The sequence below is a fragment of the Ostrea edulis genome, chromosome 6 (assembly GCF_947568905.1).
Source record: "Ostrea edulis chromosome 6, xbOstEdul1.1, whole genome shotgun sequence".
In the NCBI taxonomy this organism is placed as follows: domain Eukaryota; kingdom Metazoa; phylum Mollusca; class Bivalvia; order Ostreida; family Ostreidae; genus Ostrea; species Ostrea edulis.
In genome coordinates this window covers 47,292,425-47,311,406 of record NC_079169.1, presented here as the reverse complement: position 1 = coordinate 47,311,406, position 18,982 = coordinate 47,292,425, and the positions used below count along the sequence as shown (strand labels likewise).

Sequence of the window (18,982 nt, the reverse complement as noted above, 5' to 3'; positions counted from 1 at the left end):
TATGTCCATAAAAATGTTTTTGGATGATGCTGTAATTGTTGTTTTTTTTTTCAATCTAATTAAAATCAGACTTCTTAAATCCGTGCCGTATACTCTATTGTAGCGATTGTGAGCGTATCCTAAGATCTGATTTTAATCAGATTGTTGTTTTTCTTAAATCTCAAATAAATACTAGTATATCTAACTAGGTAATTTAAAGTAAAATTTCGACATATTTTCATGGTTTTTTTTTTAATAATGATACAAAATTATATCACAAGTCGACATGATTATCTGACAAATCAAAATAATCATCTGACAAGTGGACAAAAAGATCATCATGTCGAATTCTCAGAAAATGTTGTTGACTTGTCAGATCTTTATATCGACTTGTCAGATCATTATGTTCTTTAAAAGTGGATGACACATTTTGGGAGTGAAAGCATTTTTAGAGTTGCTTTTTTAAAACTTATTTGACAAGTGCATAAAATTACCTGGCAAGTCGACTTAATTACATGTAACGAACGAGTCGACATAATTATCTGAAGTGATGGCAAAGATGTGTTAGCAATGGTGCTAGATAAAAATTGCGAGTTTCTTGTGTGAACTCAAATATATAAAACGATACTTTATCAGGTTTATTTGAAAATATTATTGTACATATCATACCAGATGTCACATTCAACTTGCAGAATAAATACTCAAGTAGAATTCCAAACAGATATTTCCCGTGGGGGGGGGGGGGGATTTGGACATTGAATCTGTTTCTTTCAGTGGAAAATCTATCCTTCGACTCTCTAGATTCGATTCAAAGTACACACACTAGTACAAGGTAATTTCTACCCAGGGAGCAGGTAAAACAGCATGCCAGAAATACTTGAGAAGTTGTCATTGACCTCTTAAATGAAGTTATATTACAAGAGTCCAGTGCCTGATTAATAAAGCTAAAAAAAAAAAAAAAGAAGAAGTGAATTTGAAAATTTCTTTTCAAAGTTTTACAAGAAGATGTGAACGACTGTGCAAATGTGGATTTGGATTTTGGAAAGTATAGTCTTCTTCCATAAAATTACATTCTAAGATTTAAACTTTAGATATACTAGATTGACGATAAGGCTCATGAAAAAAGCTTTTTCAGAGAGCAATACCTTGTGAAATTGTGTTAGACTGAGTAATAGTAAATTGGCACTATTATGATAATCAATATTTTTTTAAATAATGAGCATATACCTTTTCGATGAAATTTGTTTCATTTTTAAAAACTTTGTCACTTTGGACTTTTGTTTCAGAAACCCAAATTTTTACAATTGCCAAATAATAATAATTTTGTTTTTTTTTCTTCCAAATATCAAACTTATTTTAAAAGGTTTAAACCCTATATATTGTACAGGCGATAGTGTGGTCAGGTGGAACATCGAACACAATTTTCTTTGTTTTCATTGGAGAGTGGACAAGTCTTATTTTCTATCAAAATGTATGTATATATATATATATATATATATATATATATATATATAATGTCAATGAAAATGAGAGGTCTTGTGTATAGGCAATATACAAGCTTCTTAGTATAAAGATTTCCTCGCAGTGTTTGAGCATTTAAAGAAATGTACTTATCAGCCTATAATTTATCACAAATATTTTGTGAAATTTGCAAGGCTTACACTGACTTTAAAAATCTTTGGATACACTTTGTGTATCTACTTTAAACGGGTCAGATGGGCCAAGGTGACTCAGGGGAGCGATGTGACCCAAGGGTCTCTTGTATGCGCAAAATTTAATCAAAAGATTTTGCAAAAACCTATGACATCACATGAGGATCGATCAACCTTAATCCTAATATATGTACATATATTAGTATCTCACAAGTGGTCATCTCTAAAGCTTACAGAAGGTACAAACTGACTATCCAGAACGACTTATGAGGGCGATCGGTGGATAAATAACATATTTGTTATTTTGTTGTCTTTCTGTTCAAAGTTTTAAATAATCAAATGCCAAATTACCTAAACGTGTTTAAATATACAAGAGATGTGAGTTGCCGCCAAACCAGGTCGAATAATTATATGTCTAATTTATTATATTTACCAAGAGCTAAAACTGAAAATTTTAAACGTTCATACAGCTACTCTTCTGCATTCCTTTGGAACAAACTGTCTCAAAATGTTCGGAACTCTGGTTCGGTTGTCATTTTTAAAGCTGTGTATTTGATGGAATATTTTCATAGAAATAGCACTTTAAAAACATCTTGCTTTCCTCTTTTTGTCCAGGTGTGCCAAATGTAGTTGTGATATGGCACTGTGTGTGCGTGTGTCTTATGCTATTTTTTCTTCTTTCCTTTTATGTCATGTATTCATATTTAGGTAATAATTTTATCACTAATTAGGTGTGTCTTATGCTATATTTTTCCCCTTTTCCTTTTATATCGTATTCATGTTTAGATACTAATTTTAGATGTTAATTTTATGTTTGTGTATATGTTAAAATGCAGGACCACAATGCAATCTAGCTATATATTAATATGTGTTATCCTGGATAAATAAAGGCTATTATTATTATTTTGGATACATTTTTTTTCTGTATAAAATAATTTCATTCTAGAGAGAGGGGTGGGTGGGGTATGTACATAAGATCTATACAAACATCCACACTTCAGGTGCCTGTGTAATCGCGCATGATCGTGTAAAACGTACGCGTCCTGGCGAGAGATACTCGATTCTCGCAATATCCACATTCTCACCGATCCTTTCGAGTTCAGACAGCTGAGCAACCTCCTGCTCCCCGCCAGTTTGCTTGTCCTTCTCCTTCCATTTCACCTCGCCTCCCCTTCCCTCCCTTCTCTATTCTTTCCCCTGTAAGTGTGACATGATAAGAGCGAAATTAATATAAGCCTTTTAGCTTGTTTCTCAATCTTTTATAAACATGAATAATTGCCTATTTCTGAATAAAATGTTGTTTAAACTATGATCGACTAGTTGTTGTACATTTACATGTAGGTCAGCCTTAGGATATTTGGACTGACGCCTCTTCTAGCCTCGACGAATCTCGCTGAAATTAAGCCCCCCCCCCCTCCCCTGAGATTCTACGTGCCTGCAACTGCAGAACCCCACCCACATTTCTGATAAGTCGGGTGACCTTTGTGCAATTTCCGTCGGATGAGTGTCACCTGTGTGAAAAGTACTTACAATATTGAAGTCTGTATAAGTTGATCTGTTAGATGACATCTTTGACTTTCCAGAAAAGTATAAAGGAATGACGGGGTCAATCCTGGCACCAGGGATTTGGAAGATTTATCCAAGAAAATGCTTATATTATTTCACTTTTATCATCAATTATGATGTCCTAGGATGAATACACATGTATGTGGACACTAGGACCTATTTATAAATGGGTCGAAAATATACCATCTAAGACTCGAAAATCATTTGGAAATGTTACTCGATTATAGATCCGCCACCTGAGAGGACTGATATTTGATCTTGTTAAAAATTTCGCTGATCTGCTGTTCACAGCTTAGCGATCGGTTTTATCTCAAAAGGAATGGATTTAAATAGAATGACTTAGAGTATTTAAATATTTCAACTTTAAAGTCGAACTCTTTTGAATAGAAGACGTAAAACTTTAAAACCTACTCGGAACTATAAAGATTTATCGTATACACGAATAAAAAAAGCACCTGTTCTCGGATAATCACCGGAGTAGAGTTCATTAGCATAACAATAGTCTTAGCAACGAGAGACGCGACCTGAACAATTGTTAGACATTGATGTAATTATCCATTATTTCAACAAGTTCTCGGAGGATAACTGAACAGTTAAGGTCATGACGTCGATGGAATTTTTTCCACCCGTCGACCACAACCCCAAGGTCCCAACGGAATGGGGGTCGGGCAAACTGAAAGAGAACATAAACGCATGGAACCGTGGGCAGGGGGAGCCGACATGGCACTACAAGTAAGTATAGTAATATATCATTGTGAGTTTTGTGTATTCAGGTTTAAAAACTTTAATGAAAACTCTAGTTTTGACAAACATAAATTTTCATAGATATCCACACCTACACCAATGTAAGCCATGACAAGGTGTACTTATGTAAATGTCCTTATCGCTCAGTTCGTTGTAAACTGATAACGATTTTTAAATATACTACACACTTTCCATCAGTTAGTGAAACATTCCGCAATTATGCATTTGTACCTACATGTATTTCAACCTGATTATTCATGAATGCTGAAAACTTGTTGGTTTTTATAGAATAATGTAGAAGAACTTATTTGAATGTATTGAAAACCTCTCAGTTCTTTTAACGGTGCATTAGTGCTCGCGTTACTTTATGCTGATCATCTATACAAGCATTAAGCATGTATGGTAGTGTCCCTACTAGCTGTAGCTTACGGCAGAACACTAGGCTGTCGTACTGGAGGTACCGGGGTCGCTCCTCAGTAGAGGAAAGTCGCGAGTCTACCAAACATGCTTCTAAGTAAAAAGCTTGATCATGGAACAGGGACGGATTCATTGCATTTTCAAATGCGGGTATGACCTTCGAGGATACTTTTTTCGCCAAAAGAGGGATTGAATGAAGTGGATTAAATCAAAATCTAACCAAAGGAGTAATCCGATGCAGGATGCAAGGCTATTTATTTGGTCTCTTTGCTGTGTAACCAAGTCTTCATCTTTAGATGACATAAGTTTGAGGCAAAGGAAGATTTTTCTGACTGAAAGATAGCAAATCATATCTGAGACAAAACCCGTTAAGAAAGCCGCCAGACAAATAGTTGAATGATTACATGACTATTGATCAGCGAAGCCTGTGTGCTGATTACCTTAATTATAAATAATTGATGGCAACAATCCGCATCGTACCATGTACGAGAACGTGATAGGTGCTTAAATTCAATATTTAATAATGCCCTGACTATCGATTTCCATCATAGGTTTCAATAAGTAATAGGGATATCAAAGTGAATTGTATCACACGGAATAATTGCTTTAATGTCGCAGAGGAAGTTTTAGAATGACAGTTGGTGAAAATGGTCCAAGTTTGTCCCAAGAACCCTTGTAAATGAATAACTATTACTCTGAAAGCTTAAGGTACATTAAATGATTTTGACCTTTCTCAATGGACATTTAACACCGTACAAATATAGGATTTTCTGCTGTTCAAACGAAATCTAATCAGCTTATATTCACGCGAATAGTCATTCGTACAACGAAAAAGTGATATGAATCTGAAAATAACGAGTTTTAATATTCATAAGGATAGGTTTGTTTTTAATGCGGAGACATTGTGGTGTGTCGGGTTCACATTTTATGTATTTTTTCTCAGCATGTTTACGGGCGGCACAATTTTCTGCATATATAAACAGCATCACAAAGTAAAGTTAATTTCAAGAGATAAATGATACGTCAAATCAAAGTTACTTATTTTAAAACATTTCAACATTTGGCTCCAAAACTTTAATCGATTTAAAGAACCTCACCGAACCATGCAATGTGTGTTAGTGGAAGGTCTTTGTACGCCATAATATATTCATATATTTCTAATTAAACAAACGCAGGTTGTTGAAACTTCACAGTAGTTATTGTTATCGATCTATTGATGACATACGATGATAAGCTTCCTGTCATAAAAAAAACCAAACACCCCCACCCCACCCCAAATCCAACCAACGTCTCATTTTTTTTCTTCGGAAGGCTATTTTAAACACATTCTGCACCAACACCAACGTATTAGCAATTTTATTTTTGTTTTGCAGAGGAAAACCGGTGAACCAGGATTACACCCTGACCCAGCTCAAGTTGAGCAATATTCGCAGCAACGACGAGTTGTAAGTCATCCAGTGTGTGTGGCCACCACATAACCTTACCCCCATCAATCCCGCAAAAAAAAAAAAAAAAAAAAAACCCACCCCAAACCCAACTAACTCTATAGTGTCAAGCTCTCTATCAAAGATACCACGCAAAAGTTATTGAATAATGCGATCTAAAATTCATATTTGTTTCCATATATACATGTATCAAATAATTTTAAGACGTCTTTCGTAAAATATGCTAATAAATTTCTGTAGGTATCAATTAAAATTATATTTTTGATATCTAGTATATCTAAGAATTTGTATTTGTTCTGTAGGTCAAATGTTATATACCACATGCATGATCATTTTGTGATACAATTCTATATGATATTTTTGAATTTGCAGGATCCAACGACCTCAAGTGATGAAAATGGGGTAAGCGGCGTGTTGTATGACACTATTATAAAGATATATCTCTATATATTGTAAACTTGAATTTAGCTTGTCAGAACAAAATTTAGACACCAAGTTTAATTTCAGAGAGATTATGATAAACAAGGATTTTCCAGCAGAACACCCTTATAGCTCCCATTTGTCACGATATGCTGTTTTCCCAACATTTCAATCTCCGGAAGATGCTAAACGCGGAATCCAGGCTCGCCGAGAACAACCTATTAATTCGGAAATGCCAGCAACAGCATACGATGTACAAATTGTTCACAAAACGAAAGGTAATAGTACATAATAACACAGATATCAACTTTGCAACATGGCATTGCCTCTGTCCCCTTTAATAACATATTATATCCTCAAAACCTCTTTTCAAGAGAAAATTTCGAGGTAAATATCTAAAAAGTAAAATGATATTTTCATCATCTTTTAGCAAGTGATATTTTATTCATAGAATATTTTCGTTCTTTATCAGGATTTGGAGATCGTCGGGAGATCCAGTTTTTCCCAAAAGAATCTGAAAAAGTCGGCTTGGAATGGAAGGGCGAGGATGGATTCCATCAGGTGTGTAGTTTATTCTGAAAGGTTTTCAATGCATATTTAATTGATTTGCACTTCCTATTTTGGTTGATTGAAAGACACAGTACCACAGATTTCAATCTAAAAGTCTAAACATTTCTGAAATAACGCTTAAGGTCGATCGATCCTCATGTGATGTCATAGGTTTTTGCAAAAATCTTAATAAATTAAACTTTGCACATGATAGAAATATATCTTTCTGAGGAATGTTATTCACTGGATATAATAAAATATCTGGTAAACTAATAATACTGAAAAAGTTTATATTTTCCATAGATAATCAATTATTTATGATTTTAAAAATGTTGACAAGGGCAATAACTACTATGCTGGAATTTCCTCTACTGGATGTCTATTATACATTGGTTTCTCTAATATCCACAATTAATCTATACATATTTATTAATTAGCATTTTTTTTTTAAACTGTTGATATCTAAATTTTGTCATTTCAACAAGTTTACATTGTATATCTAATTGTATTATTCTGTTTACGAAAATGTGTGATTTTCTGATGTTGATGTATACTTCTGTTTTTGTATGTCTGACATCTTTAAAAAGGTGGTAACATATACATTTTCTTTGGTTATTAATTAAATTAAACTATATTGAGTGGAAATTAATAAATTTTCTCCACTTTTAACCATTAATATTGATAAGTCACATGAGGATGGAGCTACCTGAAGTACTATAGTGTCTTCTGATAAAAAAAATTTGACCCATATTACCACTATGCTCTCACTTGTTAAATGTGAATCTGAACGATTCTTTGCAGCTTGTTAAAGCACAGGGAGGCCGTCAGCAGTATTATCCTACTCCACCGAAAGTCGTTTGTCCTAACCTCCAAGACCGCGCCGATAAACTTTCCGAAAGATCCGCCAATGCACTGCGAAATATTGAGCGCAATCAATGGCAGACGACATATGATCTTAACAACACAGGACTTGGCCCATTAAACCCAATGCAGCTGGATAATTTGGATGAAAAGAAAAGAACGCTGGATACGTATGGCGTTGAGGATGACAAACTGGTATTTTCATAACATTTTAACTTATAATTCTCAATCATTTACAAACAGTGGGATACTTTGATATTTTGAAAATGGCTGCAACACTACATGTATTCCGGTGTGTTTTCAGTATCCAAGATCAGGCAACACGTTTGATCCGCCTCGTCCATTTGAAGGGAGAATAGCTCGTTCCATCATTCCTCGTCCTCCTCCACAGAAAACAAGCTCGGACGAAGGCGAAATGACAGATTATGTACCGTAAGAAATTTGAAAATTTATATGAAACATTATTATTTTGAAAAGAATACATTTTCTACAGCCAATAAGGATGTGAAACATTTTTTAATGTTCTTTTCCACAGACGAAAAACCCTACGAGAACGTGAGGAACATCGATTGTGGAATGGAACAGAATACGTAAACCTGCCTGATACAACAGAGGAGCAGAACAAACACATGCAGACTCTTAGATGGAAGGAACTGAATGATGTCGCTCACGCTGATCCCAACCTAAATGTAGTCAGTCAACAAATGGAGAGACAGCCTGCCGTAAACATCCCGTGCCCCCCAGTGATTGGCGTACCTTCAGACACTACTGAACATTACCTTCAGACGACCAAACAAAGACAGGTAACTATTAGACGATCAAAAAGAGAGATCGATAAAAATGCACCTTGTCCTAGCTATTCTTCAATGCATTTGCATTCCTTTCTAGGGTTCCTTGATTTAGAACTTGTCTATACCCTTTCACGAGATATTTTTTCCAAGGGTAAAGTAAATATTGGTATGTATTTGTAGGATGAGACTTTTCAGCAGGTCGAAGCTCAGAACCGATTCGCCGTTTTAGAATCAGAAAAACCAAATAACGATATCACAGCCTTGAATCATAAGATGCAGAAAGTCCATGAAACAGAATTGCCGAGGACATTTTATGGTCACGAGGGAAAATATAACGAAGAGCGCGCAGGTCTATACAAAACAAGTTACAGTCCAGAGGTCCTAGCCTATTCAATGAACGAACTTGAAACGAGTGGTCCTGAGATAATGAATACAATGCACAGCCATGTTGATGCAGCATACTTGCCAACACAACTAAGTCGAGACATGAAAGATGCTTTCCGAGGTGTCCGCACACTAAGTCTTAGTCAGCCAAATCTTGCAGGCGACAGGAGAGAGGCAAGGGAAGTTATCCTACCACACAATGAACTCAAAGACGTTCAAAAAAGAATCCTCCAACCAAACGTGGAAAATGCTAGAGTCAAAGTTCAAGAAGGTGAAACTATTCTGAAAGAAAGTAACATGGGTGACAGTTATAATACTCATAAATTTCTGCAAGATTGTAAAATAACACCAGCCGCAAGAAACGAACCCTTGAATTTGATGTCCGTTGAAAACAGTAAACTGAAGAACGTGAGGTCGGCTGCGGAATTGAGGAATCGTAATGGAATGTCGAAGTCAGTATCGTTTTCCGACAACGTGACCATTGCCAGCAGCCGTGAAGATGGTAGGTTCCGTACCTTTAGTGCTGCGATGGCAGACGGCAAGGAAACGAAAGCAGGTGACATTGCGAATACGACTCAATATCTTAGCACACAAGCAGAATACCGGAAGGATAATGAGAAGTCACATAGGCGTCCACAACCAACCTTCCTCATGCCCGAACCCGCTCCAATTGTTAAGGAAAACACAGGCGATACCACTGAACCAACGCTCTCCCCACGCCGTGCAAGGAGGAGACCTTTCTCAACTACAGACACAGAATACCGAGACGAATTTGGAAGCTTGTCAACAAATTTTGCTCCTTCAAATCTACGTCATTCATATACTTTCCAAACTGCTTACGAAAGCCAGTTTCCCAAATATCATCACATAGGATACAAGGGCGACGACCGCTTCAGCTGGGAACCCGGGCACGGAAATCCTAGACCCCAGTCTACTCTCCTTCATATTCAGGATGGATTCTCCAAAACTGATGTGAGGAGAAAATTCCATGGTCAGTTCCGAGAAAATAACCCAGATCTTCGAATGAACCTTATTCAAGGTAAAAAGCACGTTTTCGATGGCATGGATGCACAAGTTTTACATGGATGATTGATTATTTTATTTATATATGTAGTCACCCGTACTGTGATACTTACCAACCTTGATGTCCTCTAGTAGTAAAGACATGCGAGTTGTTTTGAGTGTGATGATGTTTCTACTGTTTTCTTTCGAAATGTAGAAAGAGGTGCATAGATCATTGCATGTCTCCCGTTCAAATATCAGTATTAAATCAAAATAGAGGTTCTGATATCTTATACATCAGTATTAGATTTTTTGCAATATGAGTATTGTTGTGTTTAAATTTTTAAAAAAATATTTTGTACTGAGAGAATGATACATGTTTGAAAGTTGAATTGCTCAAATGTTTCTTGTTCCCGCAAATATATGATGTTACAAGTTTTAAAGATTTTATGGTATATTTTACTGAAAAGTATTATTCCTTTAAAAAAAAGAAGTTTTGAAGATTTGCTCACTTTTCATGTTAATTTCCTTCTCTATTTTGCACACTAGCTACCCTTCGGGGGAGATTGTTTTATTTTTACTTCATGTGCTTATTGACTTTGCATGTCGTTTTCCGGCGCTAATTGTTAGGCTGATCAGTTTAAGCTTTGTGTGCCAAATATATCTGTTCCTTCTATTCATCGATTGTTCTTTCTTTGTTGTACATGTATTACGCGATCTTAATAAAAATGTGAAAAAACTATGCGGGTTTGGTTCTTGTATATGTTGTTAATTTTTGTTATGTTATATAGACAGCTGATTTCTGACCGTGTATAGTAAATGATTATTTCGATTTAATCATAAAAGAATAAATTTCTGATAACATCTGAACACATATCACAAAATATTCTGCAAATACACCTGTAGTTTTATAAAAGTCTACTTATATGATACCATCGACTTACATAAACCCATGGGTGATGTTACATCATGTACATATTTATCGTATATCATACCGGGCAAAACTCCCAATGAATATTGAACAAATGTTAGCATCAGAGGATGGCGATCATTATTTGAAACGAAGTCACCCAAACATCTTGTTAGATGTTCTTTTCTTCTTTATGTTTAGAAGCTTTTGAACAATTTCTGCCTTGTAAGAATATAAAAATAGAACTAATAAAAGAGCACAATTCGTGCCCATTGGAATTGCAACAGACTGTTCGAAGACCTGATCATCAAAGACTAATAAGATATTGTCAATGAGGAACTCCAACATCTTTTATATGAAAGCTGAAGATAACGAACAATGATCAATCTTATAACTCCTATAAAGAATACGAAATAAAGATTTGGATAAACACGTACCCCTGAACATACCAGAGGTGGGATCAGGTGCCTGGGATGAGTAAACATCCCCTGTCGACCGATCACACCCACTGTGAGTCATGTATCTTGATCAGGTAAACGGTGTTATCCGTAGTCAAAATCAGTGTGCCTAGAACGGCCTAACAATCGGTATGAAACACGTCAGACAGCATTTGACCCATTAATAGGTGGTACTGGCAAACTAGATCATTATAACGACCATAGAATTTGCGAAATGCTGACTTTAAACGAGACTGTTGAAATCCCTGTACTTAACATCAACTTATTTGTCAGTAGCCTGCCTCGACTTAAGAATTGATCATACGCAAAACAAGGTCTTCCGCATCGAATCAGTTGAAAGATATAGACACCATTATGCAGGTGATAATGGAATATTGCTACATAAGTATGGGAAATTGAATATCAATTTCAGAGTATTTGTGGGTAGAAATAGTGGCGTTTAAGAATGGTCATATAAAGTGTTGAAACGTCATACATTTTGATGTTGATGACTTGAGAATAGTTTGTGATTTCAAATTTACTAAAAGTTCTTTTGAATTTTTTAGAATCCACATTTGATTAACACAACTTCTTGCATATGTTGTGGCACAATATGTTTAAAGTTTCTCCTTCACAGCCACAGGCACTCGACGTTTTAAATATCTATAATTTAAAAATATTGTCTTCCTGTAAACAAAATATTCACAAATGAATATTATGTTTACAGGAAGACATTTTTTTCATTATAGATATTTAAAACGTCGAGTGCCTGTGTTCACAGCAGCTAATACTTTTGAAGGAGCGAACATAGAGACTTGGCAAAACATTTATTGGATCTAGCAATGCATCTCTGTTTGTATAAGGCTTTTGGGGAAGTTTTGGAATCCAGTCTATGTTCGGTAACTCATCCATTGATTCCATTAACTGAGATATCAAATGTGATTGAAATGGAGCATGCTTTTGGAGTACAGACATCAGAGCGACTTTAAAACACGCATGAAAAAAAACAACCCCCACTAACAACGCAGGAAATACAGAGATAGGTAGGCCATTTATGTTATAAATAACGATTACAAGATTAAGAGAGATGGAATATTCACCAAATGAAATAGTGTTTATAAATAGATTAAAATTTATATATAACTGATTTTGCTGATTCATTGGGTCAAATGCTGTCTGACGTGTTTCATACCGATTGTTAGGCCGTTCTTGGCACACTGATTTTGACTACGGGTAACTCTGTTTACCTGATCAGGATATTTGGCTCACGGCGGGTGTGACCGGTCGACAGGGTATGCTTACTCCTCCTAGGCACCTGATCCCACCTCTGGTGTGTCCAGGGGTCCGTGTTTGCCCGACTATCTATTTTGTATTGCTTATAGGAGTTATGAGATTGATCACTGTTCGTTATCTTCGCCTTTCATGTGTGATCTCAAAACAAAATTGATCTTCCGACGTTTATTTTGATATATAGAACCACAATATTAAACTTTTATCCTCCGTGTTGTACATTCAAATATAGGTAACAAGTCATGATCTTTGTAATATCTTGCATCCAGCGTGACATTAATCGTGATTGAAGTAAAACGTTATGAACATCCAATGTAAAAAAAAACATGCCTAGGAGGAGTAAACATCCCTTGTTGACTGGTCACATCCATCGTGAGCCCTATATCTTGATCAGGTAAATGGAGTAAGCAGTAATCAAAAACTGGTATGTAACATGTCACAGACTGCATTCGACCTAATGACAGGAAGTATTTGCAAATTAGTTCATTGTAACGACTATAGAATCTGTGAAATGCCAACTGTAAACGAGAAGTGTAGAAACCCTGGTAACTTCAGTAGCTTGCCTCGTTTAAAAAAATGATCATACGCAGGACATGCGCTCCCGTAACGAATCAGTTACAAGACATAAACATCATATGGCAATGTAGTTGATAACTGCTATATATATACAGATATGGGAAGTTGACAAAGTTGAAGCTTAAGGCATACCGTTTGTCATAAAGTTGTGTTGTTAGTTTGCAATATCTGTATCTGTAAGGAAACAAATGTCCGGAAAACTGTTTGACCTAATTATAGCCCTAAATTAGGTCAAGGATGGACCAATCCAGCTGAAATGCAAACTCACTCTTACAATTCTTGAGGGAGATATTGTGACCCAAAGTTGTACATGCATCCGTTACGGAAAAAAGTCTGGAAAACATGACCCTGGAGGGACGGACGGACAGCCAGCCAGCCGGAAAGACGCACGGACAGCGCCATAACATAATACGTCCCGTCTAATGACGGGCGTATAAAAAGCAATCATACATGACATGCGTTTCTTCTTTTATTCAAACAACCTCTATGTAGTACATAAACAAAAATTTAAACTGTTTCCGACTGAAAAGACACATGGCATTTCGTTGGACTGTTTTAACATTGTTTTATGAGATTACTTATTTTAAATCTGTCTCAGTCTGCTTTGAAGAGAATTAACATTCAAGAAGGTCCATACAACAGTTTGTACTGTAAGATATAACACATCCAATGGCACCCTTTTAAGTTGTCGACAATGAGTCGGATATACCTTATCAATACGTTCATAAACTTAACTTCAAACCCACTGGTAAATTATGACAAAATGGTGGGGAAATTCACTTTATGGGTTTCCTTACGCTTGAATTGTATACGAAAGTTTTTGATAGTATTCAAGAATTTTCTCGAGAGATTCTGAGTCTTCTGTGAAGCATCAATATAATTCCAAAAATGAGAGCCAACACTGCGAGTCCTACACAAACTCCCATTCCCCCCGACACACAGCTCAGTCCGTAACAAAACAGCTCGTGTTCAGATTTCCTTTCGTCATATAGCGCCCCAAAGGAATACTGTCCTCCTAGTCCGACCAGCGCAGCAAACAGCAAAGCTATACCCCAGTTTCTGCCTAAGTTAGAAATGTGGAATATTTCGCTCATCACTGTTGGTGTGAGAGACCAGATTGTTCCAGTTCCCAGACCGCACAAGAAAGTTGCTATACAGAGTGCGGCATAATTGTCCCCTAAGAACATCACCAGAAGAGACAATCCAATGTAGACAGTACACGTAAAAACAATGATGACCAATCTTTGAATTTTCTCTTGAAAAAAGTCGGATGCAAAACCGATGGACACACTGATGACCGCATTGGTGATCGGAACAATTAGCACGAGATCATGGTCATGATAGTCAAGATGGACTGATTTGGAAATGACCGTCAAGTTGTTAAGGTACAAAAGTCCAACCGCGGATGCACAGCTGAACATCCCAACTAGTAAATAAAAATCCAGATCAGTTAAAATTTCTTTTAGACTTTTCGGTTCGATTGACAGAGATGATGGAGGAGCACAACAAGCTTTTTCGTTCTGTGAATCATTTTCTGCCATATTTTGCATCGGAGTTTCGACTTTAGGTTTAGGATCTCTAAATTCGGAAGGGTCAACAGTATACACCTCATCCGTCTTCTTGTATACTCTCAAAAACAGAGCACAAATGATGTCTACGATACCGAAAAGGATGGCAAAAAATACCATGAAAGTCCCAAAACTTTCTCTGTGTTCGCCAGACTTCTGGATCATTTGATAATATATTACTGAGAAGATTGATGGACTTCCAGCGAAGAAGCAGTTCAGACCACCCACAATTTTGCCCCTGTGTTTCTCCGGAAAATTTATGACATTTGTGTTCAGGGCCACCATGTATGTAAATACTGAGCCAAGACCTAAATGTAAAGATTCACATTTGAAATACTATATGTATATAAGAATGCCGGAAAAACAAATGAACTATAAACATCACATTAATCTCTTTCGATTTAAATGTGCTATGAAAAATAAATCTTTGAGGAAAATCTCACCACATATCATGAAATATACTGCAAATAGTCCTCCTGTACTTTTATAAAAGTCTATGAATCTAGTGGTGCTCCAAAGCAACATATAAGACCCCACCGACACAAATAGGCCCACGAGTGACGTCACAGTAGGTCCAAACTTATCGTATATCATCCCGGGCAAAAACCCTACACCAAGTCCAAGGTTCAATAAAGAGGGCTGTGTTTCCACTGAATATAGAACAAATATTAGCATCACAGAAAAAGAGTAATAAATCATTATTTGTTATCAAGACGCGCAAACAACTTGCTTGATAATTTTCATGCTTCAACAATGCTTTTTTAAAATGAGAAATACATGTACAATATTCATGAATAACGAGAGAGAGAGAGAGAGAGAGAGAGAGAGAGAGAGAGAGAGAGAGAACTAGTAAGTGTAAAATTCTTCATTTACTTTCTTTTTGGGTATAGTTAAACGTCTGTTTGATGTCATCCTGGTAAACGTTGTAAACGAACAGTGATCCCGTGACGAATTTAGCAATGCAACCGACTACAAACCCCACCCACACCAGCACCCGAAGGCGGGGACCAGTCACGTTCTTAAAACACATCTGAAAGGGTTAAAAATGCAAGGTTAATAATCTGGTTGTCTAAGTGCTTTGTATGTGAATGACTTATAATGTTTTATCTCAGAGATAAATAACATCAGGGGTGTAAAATTCATAAGAACAACAATATACAAGTGCTAGGTACTAAATCAGGACGACACGAAAAGCAGTGCAGGGCATACAGCGACAGGTAGGTCATTTACGTTATAAATAACGATTACGTAATATGCGTTTGAAATATTTACTAACGTTTATATTGCGTTAATACATTGATCATAAGTGACACCTTAGCTATCCCCCATCTGTTACTTTGTATTAACAAAATACTTGCCAAGTTTAAAATTCAGTGTTAATTGTTATCGATTAATAATTGATTCTGATTGATCATTAAAATGTGATTTCAAAATGCAATCAGTCATCGTTCGTATTGATACATTGACCACATTATTTCACTTTTACCGTCCATCTTGTACATGTAAAATATAGGTAACAAATTAGGATGTATCGTGCCCTTTGCCTCCAGCGTGACTTTAATTATCTTTATGTAACACGACTTGACACGAGTGCTAATTGTAACGGGGATCATTACAGATATTCCACAATCTTAACCCATCTACATATAGTTATGTCTTTTTGTCTTAATAATTCCAATGTTCATTAGATATTTATATCATATAAGACAGATGAATTTCACTCTATTTCCTTCATTCATAAGATAGATATAGAAGGGAAATCATTATCCAGTCAAATTTAATCGAACGTACATGTATAAGTAATTTAAACTATGCCAATCAGTTCAGTATGGTTCGAACGTATTTTATTGAAATACAATTACAAAGGGGTCAGTCAACTTAGACCGCTCTCTCTACATATACATGGTGACTACATAACATCAAATTTGATTGTATGATTGATTGATTGTATACTGTTTAACCTCCCTCTCGAGAATTTTTCACTCATATGGAAACTTCACTACGAAAGCCGGATAGGCTCATTTTGAAAGAGTAAAAACAAAAATTTAACTCGTTATAACGAGTTAATCATCTCGTTATAACGAGTTAATCATCTCGTTATAACGAGATAATTATCTCGTTATAACGAGTTAGTATCTCGTTATAACGAGTTAATTATCTCGTTATAACGAAATAATTATCTCGTTATAACGAGTTAGCAATAACGAGATGATTAACTCGATATAACGAGATAATTAAGTCGTTATAACGAGATACTAATTCGTTATAACGAGATAACTAACTTGTTATAACGAGATACTTACTCGTTATAACGAGATAATTAAGTCGTTATAACGAGATACTAACTCGTTATAACGAAATACTAACTCGTTATAACGAGATAATTAAGTCGTTATAACGAGATAACTCGTTATAACGAGATAATTAACTCGTTATAACGAGATAACTAACTCGTTATAACGAGATACTAACTCGAGTTAGATTTTTTTTTCACTTTTCAAAAATGAGCCTATCCGGCTTTCGTACTTCACCATTGCCGGTGAAGGGTTGCGAAATTTAGGTCTATGCTCGGCGCTTACGGCCTTTGGGCAAGGATTTTTATCGTTTTTGTGGTCTCATCAGAAGGACCGCCCCATTTAGTCACCTCTTACGACAAGCAAGGGGCACTGAGGACCTATTCTAACCCGGATCCACACGGAGTTATTGCAGCACTCAACAATTTTTCAGTTATTTGGTGGCACCCAGTTTTTATTGTTGGAAGAGAGAACCCAGATACAATGTACATTGAGATGAAAAATGTCATACGTATGGTAAGGTACCAAACATGGACCAGATTTGTTTCAATGTCTCCACATGAAAATAGAATAATTTTGAAAAAAGAAAATTAAATGTCAGACAACTATCTGACCTGTTTTAAAAAAACTTATGTAAGACACTAAAACAGCATTTTATACTTCTCAGAACTTTGATAACATTAAATGAAATATTTTTTTCAACATCCCCCCCAAACATATAGCCGATTTAAATCACACCTGCTTTGAATCGAACTAGATATGTTTAAGATAATTGAAGTTGAATTGATTTTAGTTCTACACCTGGTACAATATACGTTTATGTATCACATCAAATTTTAAAGCGAACGAGTCCTGTTGTAGAGAATCTATATTTGAATGGAATCAAAAGGTCATATCATTATTAATCTAAATGATAAGATACAAGTATTTAGTTTAGAAATAAATTGTCAGAAGTCCTCCCTATTTAGGATTGGAGTGCTGCGGTCACTAAGTCTCTGTTAGTTAAAAAATAATAAATCAAACTCGAGATGTTTAACTTGTTGACTTAATCAGATAATGAATTATCATCGTTTTATACATACCACACTCCCTGTCGTAAGTACACACAAACACTGTAAATACATGTAAATGTGCGTTAATGACGTTTTGCCAATAGAAGGGGGGGGGGGGGGTATCTTCCCATTCTCTACCCATTGGTGTTGTTGCTCGCTAACAGTTCTGTCAATGCCGAGATTTCAAAATTCTTGTAAAACGCTCTGTAAGCTCTTATACAAACGTTTAACTTAGCTTAATCAATTTATGGTGCAAAGTTTAAAGATAAAATTGTTTTACCGCTTGTGAACAAATTCCCCAAATGTTGATTTTAATCAAAATAAAGCATATTTTCCCGATGTTTAGTGTTATTTTCGCTACATTAATCATTCTAATATTCCGCGTTTTAGCAATACCCCTTGTTGATACATGGTAGACGCTCAGCACATCGACAAATATCATCCTTAAAAGTTTCATCTTAAATCTGTATATGGTTTCTGGGAAGACTTGTGGTAAAAAAAAAAAAAAACCCACCCTGGGTGATAAAGATTAAACGAGTAAAACCAGTATGTTACAAAACCTATTGTATAGTATACTGTTAGTATATATTACATTACTTAAGGTGTGATGTGATGTAGCATGTGACTACTTAAAGCGTTCTTCCCATCATGCAACTGATTACAGTAAAATGATACTTACAAGGTACGAAATGTGACACACACGATTAATAATGAAAATTAAGACAAAAAACTTTGTTAGGAAAAACTATGAAGTTGAAATGAAAATTAAATCGTTTACCTTGTTAGATATTAATGTTCATAATCCGAGTACCTGGACCCAGTGTAAGTATTCTCAACCAAAACTGATTAACAGATAACTTTGTTTATTCGCTACGTATACATGGATAACATGACCCTGGGATATTTCAGAACTGTCCTGAAGTTTGGAATATATGTCAAATGCCAAAGTTGCTCAGATATATAGAAATTAACCGTTTTATTTGTTGCAATCAGCAATGTTTTTTAGTGGAATTAATTATTGAATTGATTTAACGCTGAGTAAAAT

At 35.7% G+C, this 18,982-nt stretch overlaps 2 protein-coding genes across 3 annotated transcripts; one reads left to right on the top strand and one right to left on the bottom strand.

The window, feature by feature from the left end:
• The first annotated feature begins 3,683 nt into the window (after window positions 1-3,683).
• On the top strand, window positions 3,684-10,552 carry LOC125647865 (uncharacterized). The gene is made up of 9 exons (XM_048874688.2): window positions 3,684-3,929; window positions 5,732-5,803; window positions 6,176-6,205; window positions 6,311-6,501; window positions 6,696-6,784; window positions 7,574-7,828; window positions 7,938-8,065; window positions 8,169-8,436; window positions 8,605-10,552. Exons 1-9 carry the CDS (start codon window positions 3,799-3,801, stop codon window positions 9,895-9,897), a joined length of 2,457 nt encoding a protein of 818 aa, XP_048730645.1. The 5' UTR covers window positions 3,684-3,798; the 3' UTR covers window positions 9,898-10,552.
• A 2,927-nt stretch (window positions 10,553-13,479) lies between these two features.
• LOC125646278 (uncharacterized) lies at window positions 13,480-18,821 on the bottom strand. Of its 2 annotated transcripts, XM_048872501.2 has the most exons (5): window positions 18,716-18,783; window positions 17,968-17,997; window positions 15,465-15,621; window positions 15,035-15,241; window positions 13,480-14,899 (listed from the first exon to the last, which is right to left on the bottom strand). In XM_048872501.2, the coding sequence occupies exons 3-5, from the start codon at window positions 15,619-15,621 to the stop codon at window positions 13,854-13,856; spliced, it is 1,410 nt and encodes a 469-aa protein (XP_048728458.1). In that variant the 5' UTR covers window positions 17,968-17,997; window positions 18,716-18,783; the 3' UTR covers window positions 13,480-13,853. The 2 variants fall into 2 exon arrangements, with proteins under 2 accessions (XP_048728458.1, XP_048728456.1); XM_048872499.2 differs by lacking the exon at window positions 17,968-17,997 and having other exon boundaries at window positions 18,716-18,821.
• Window positions 18,822-18,982: the final 161 nt, after the last annotated feature.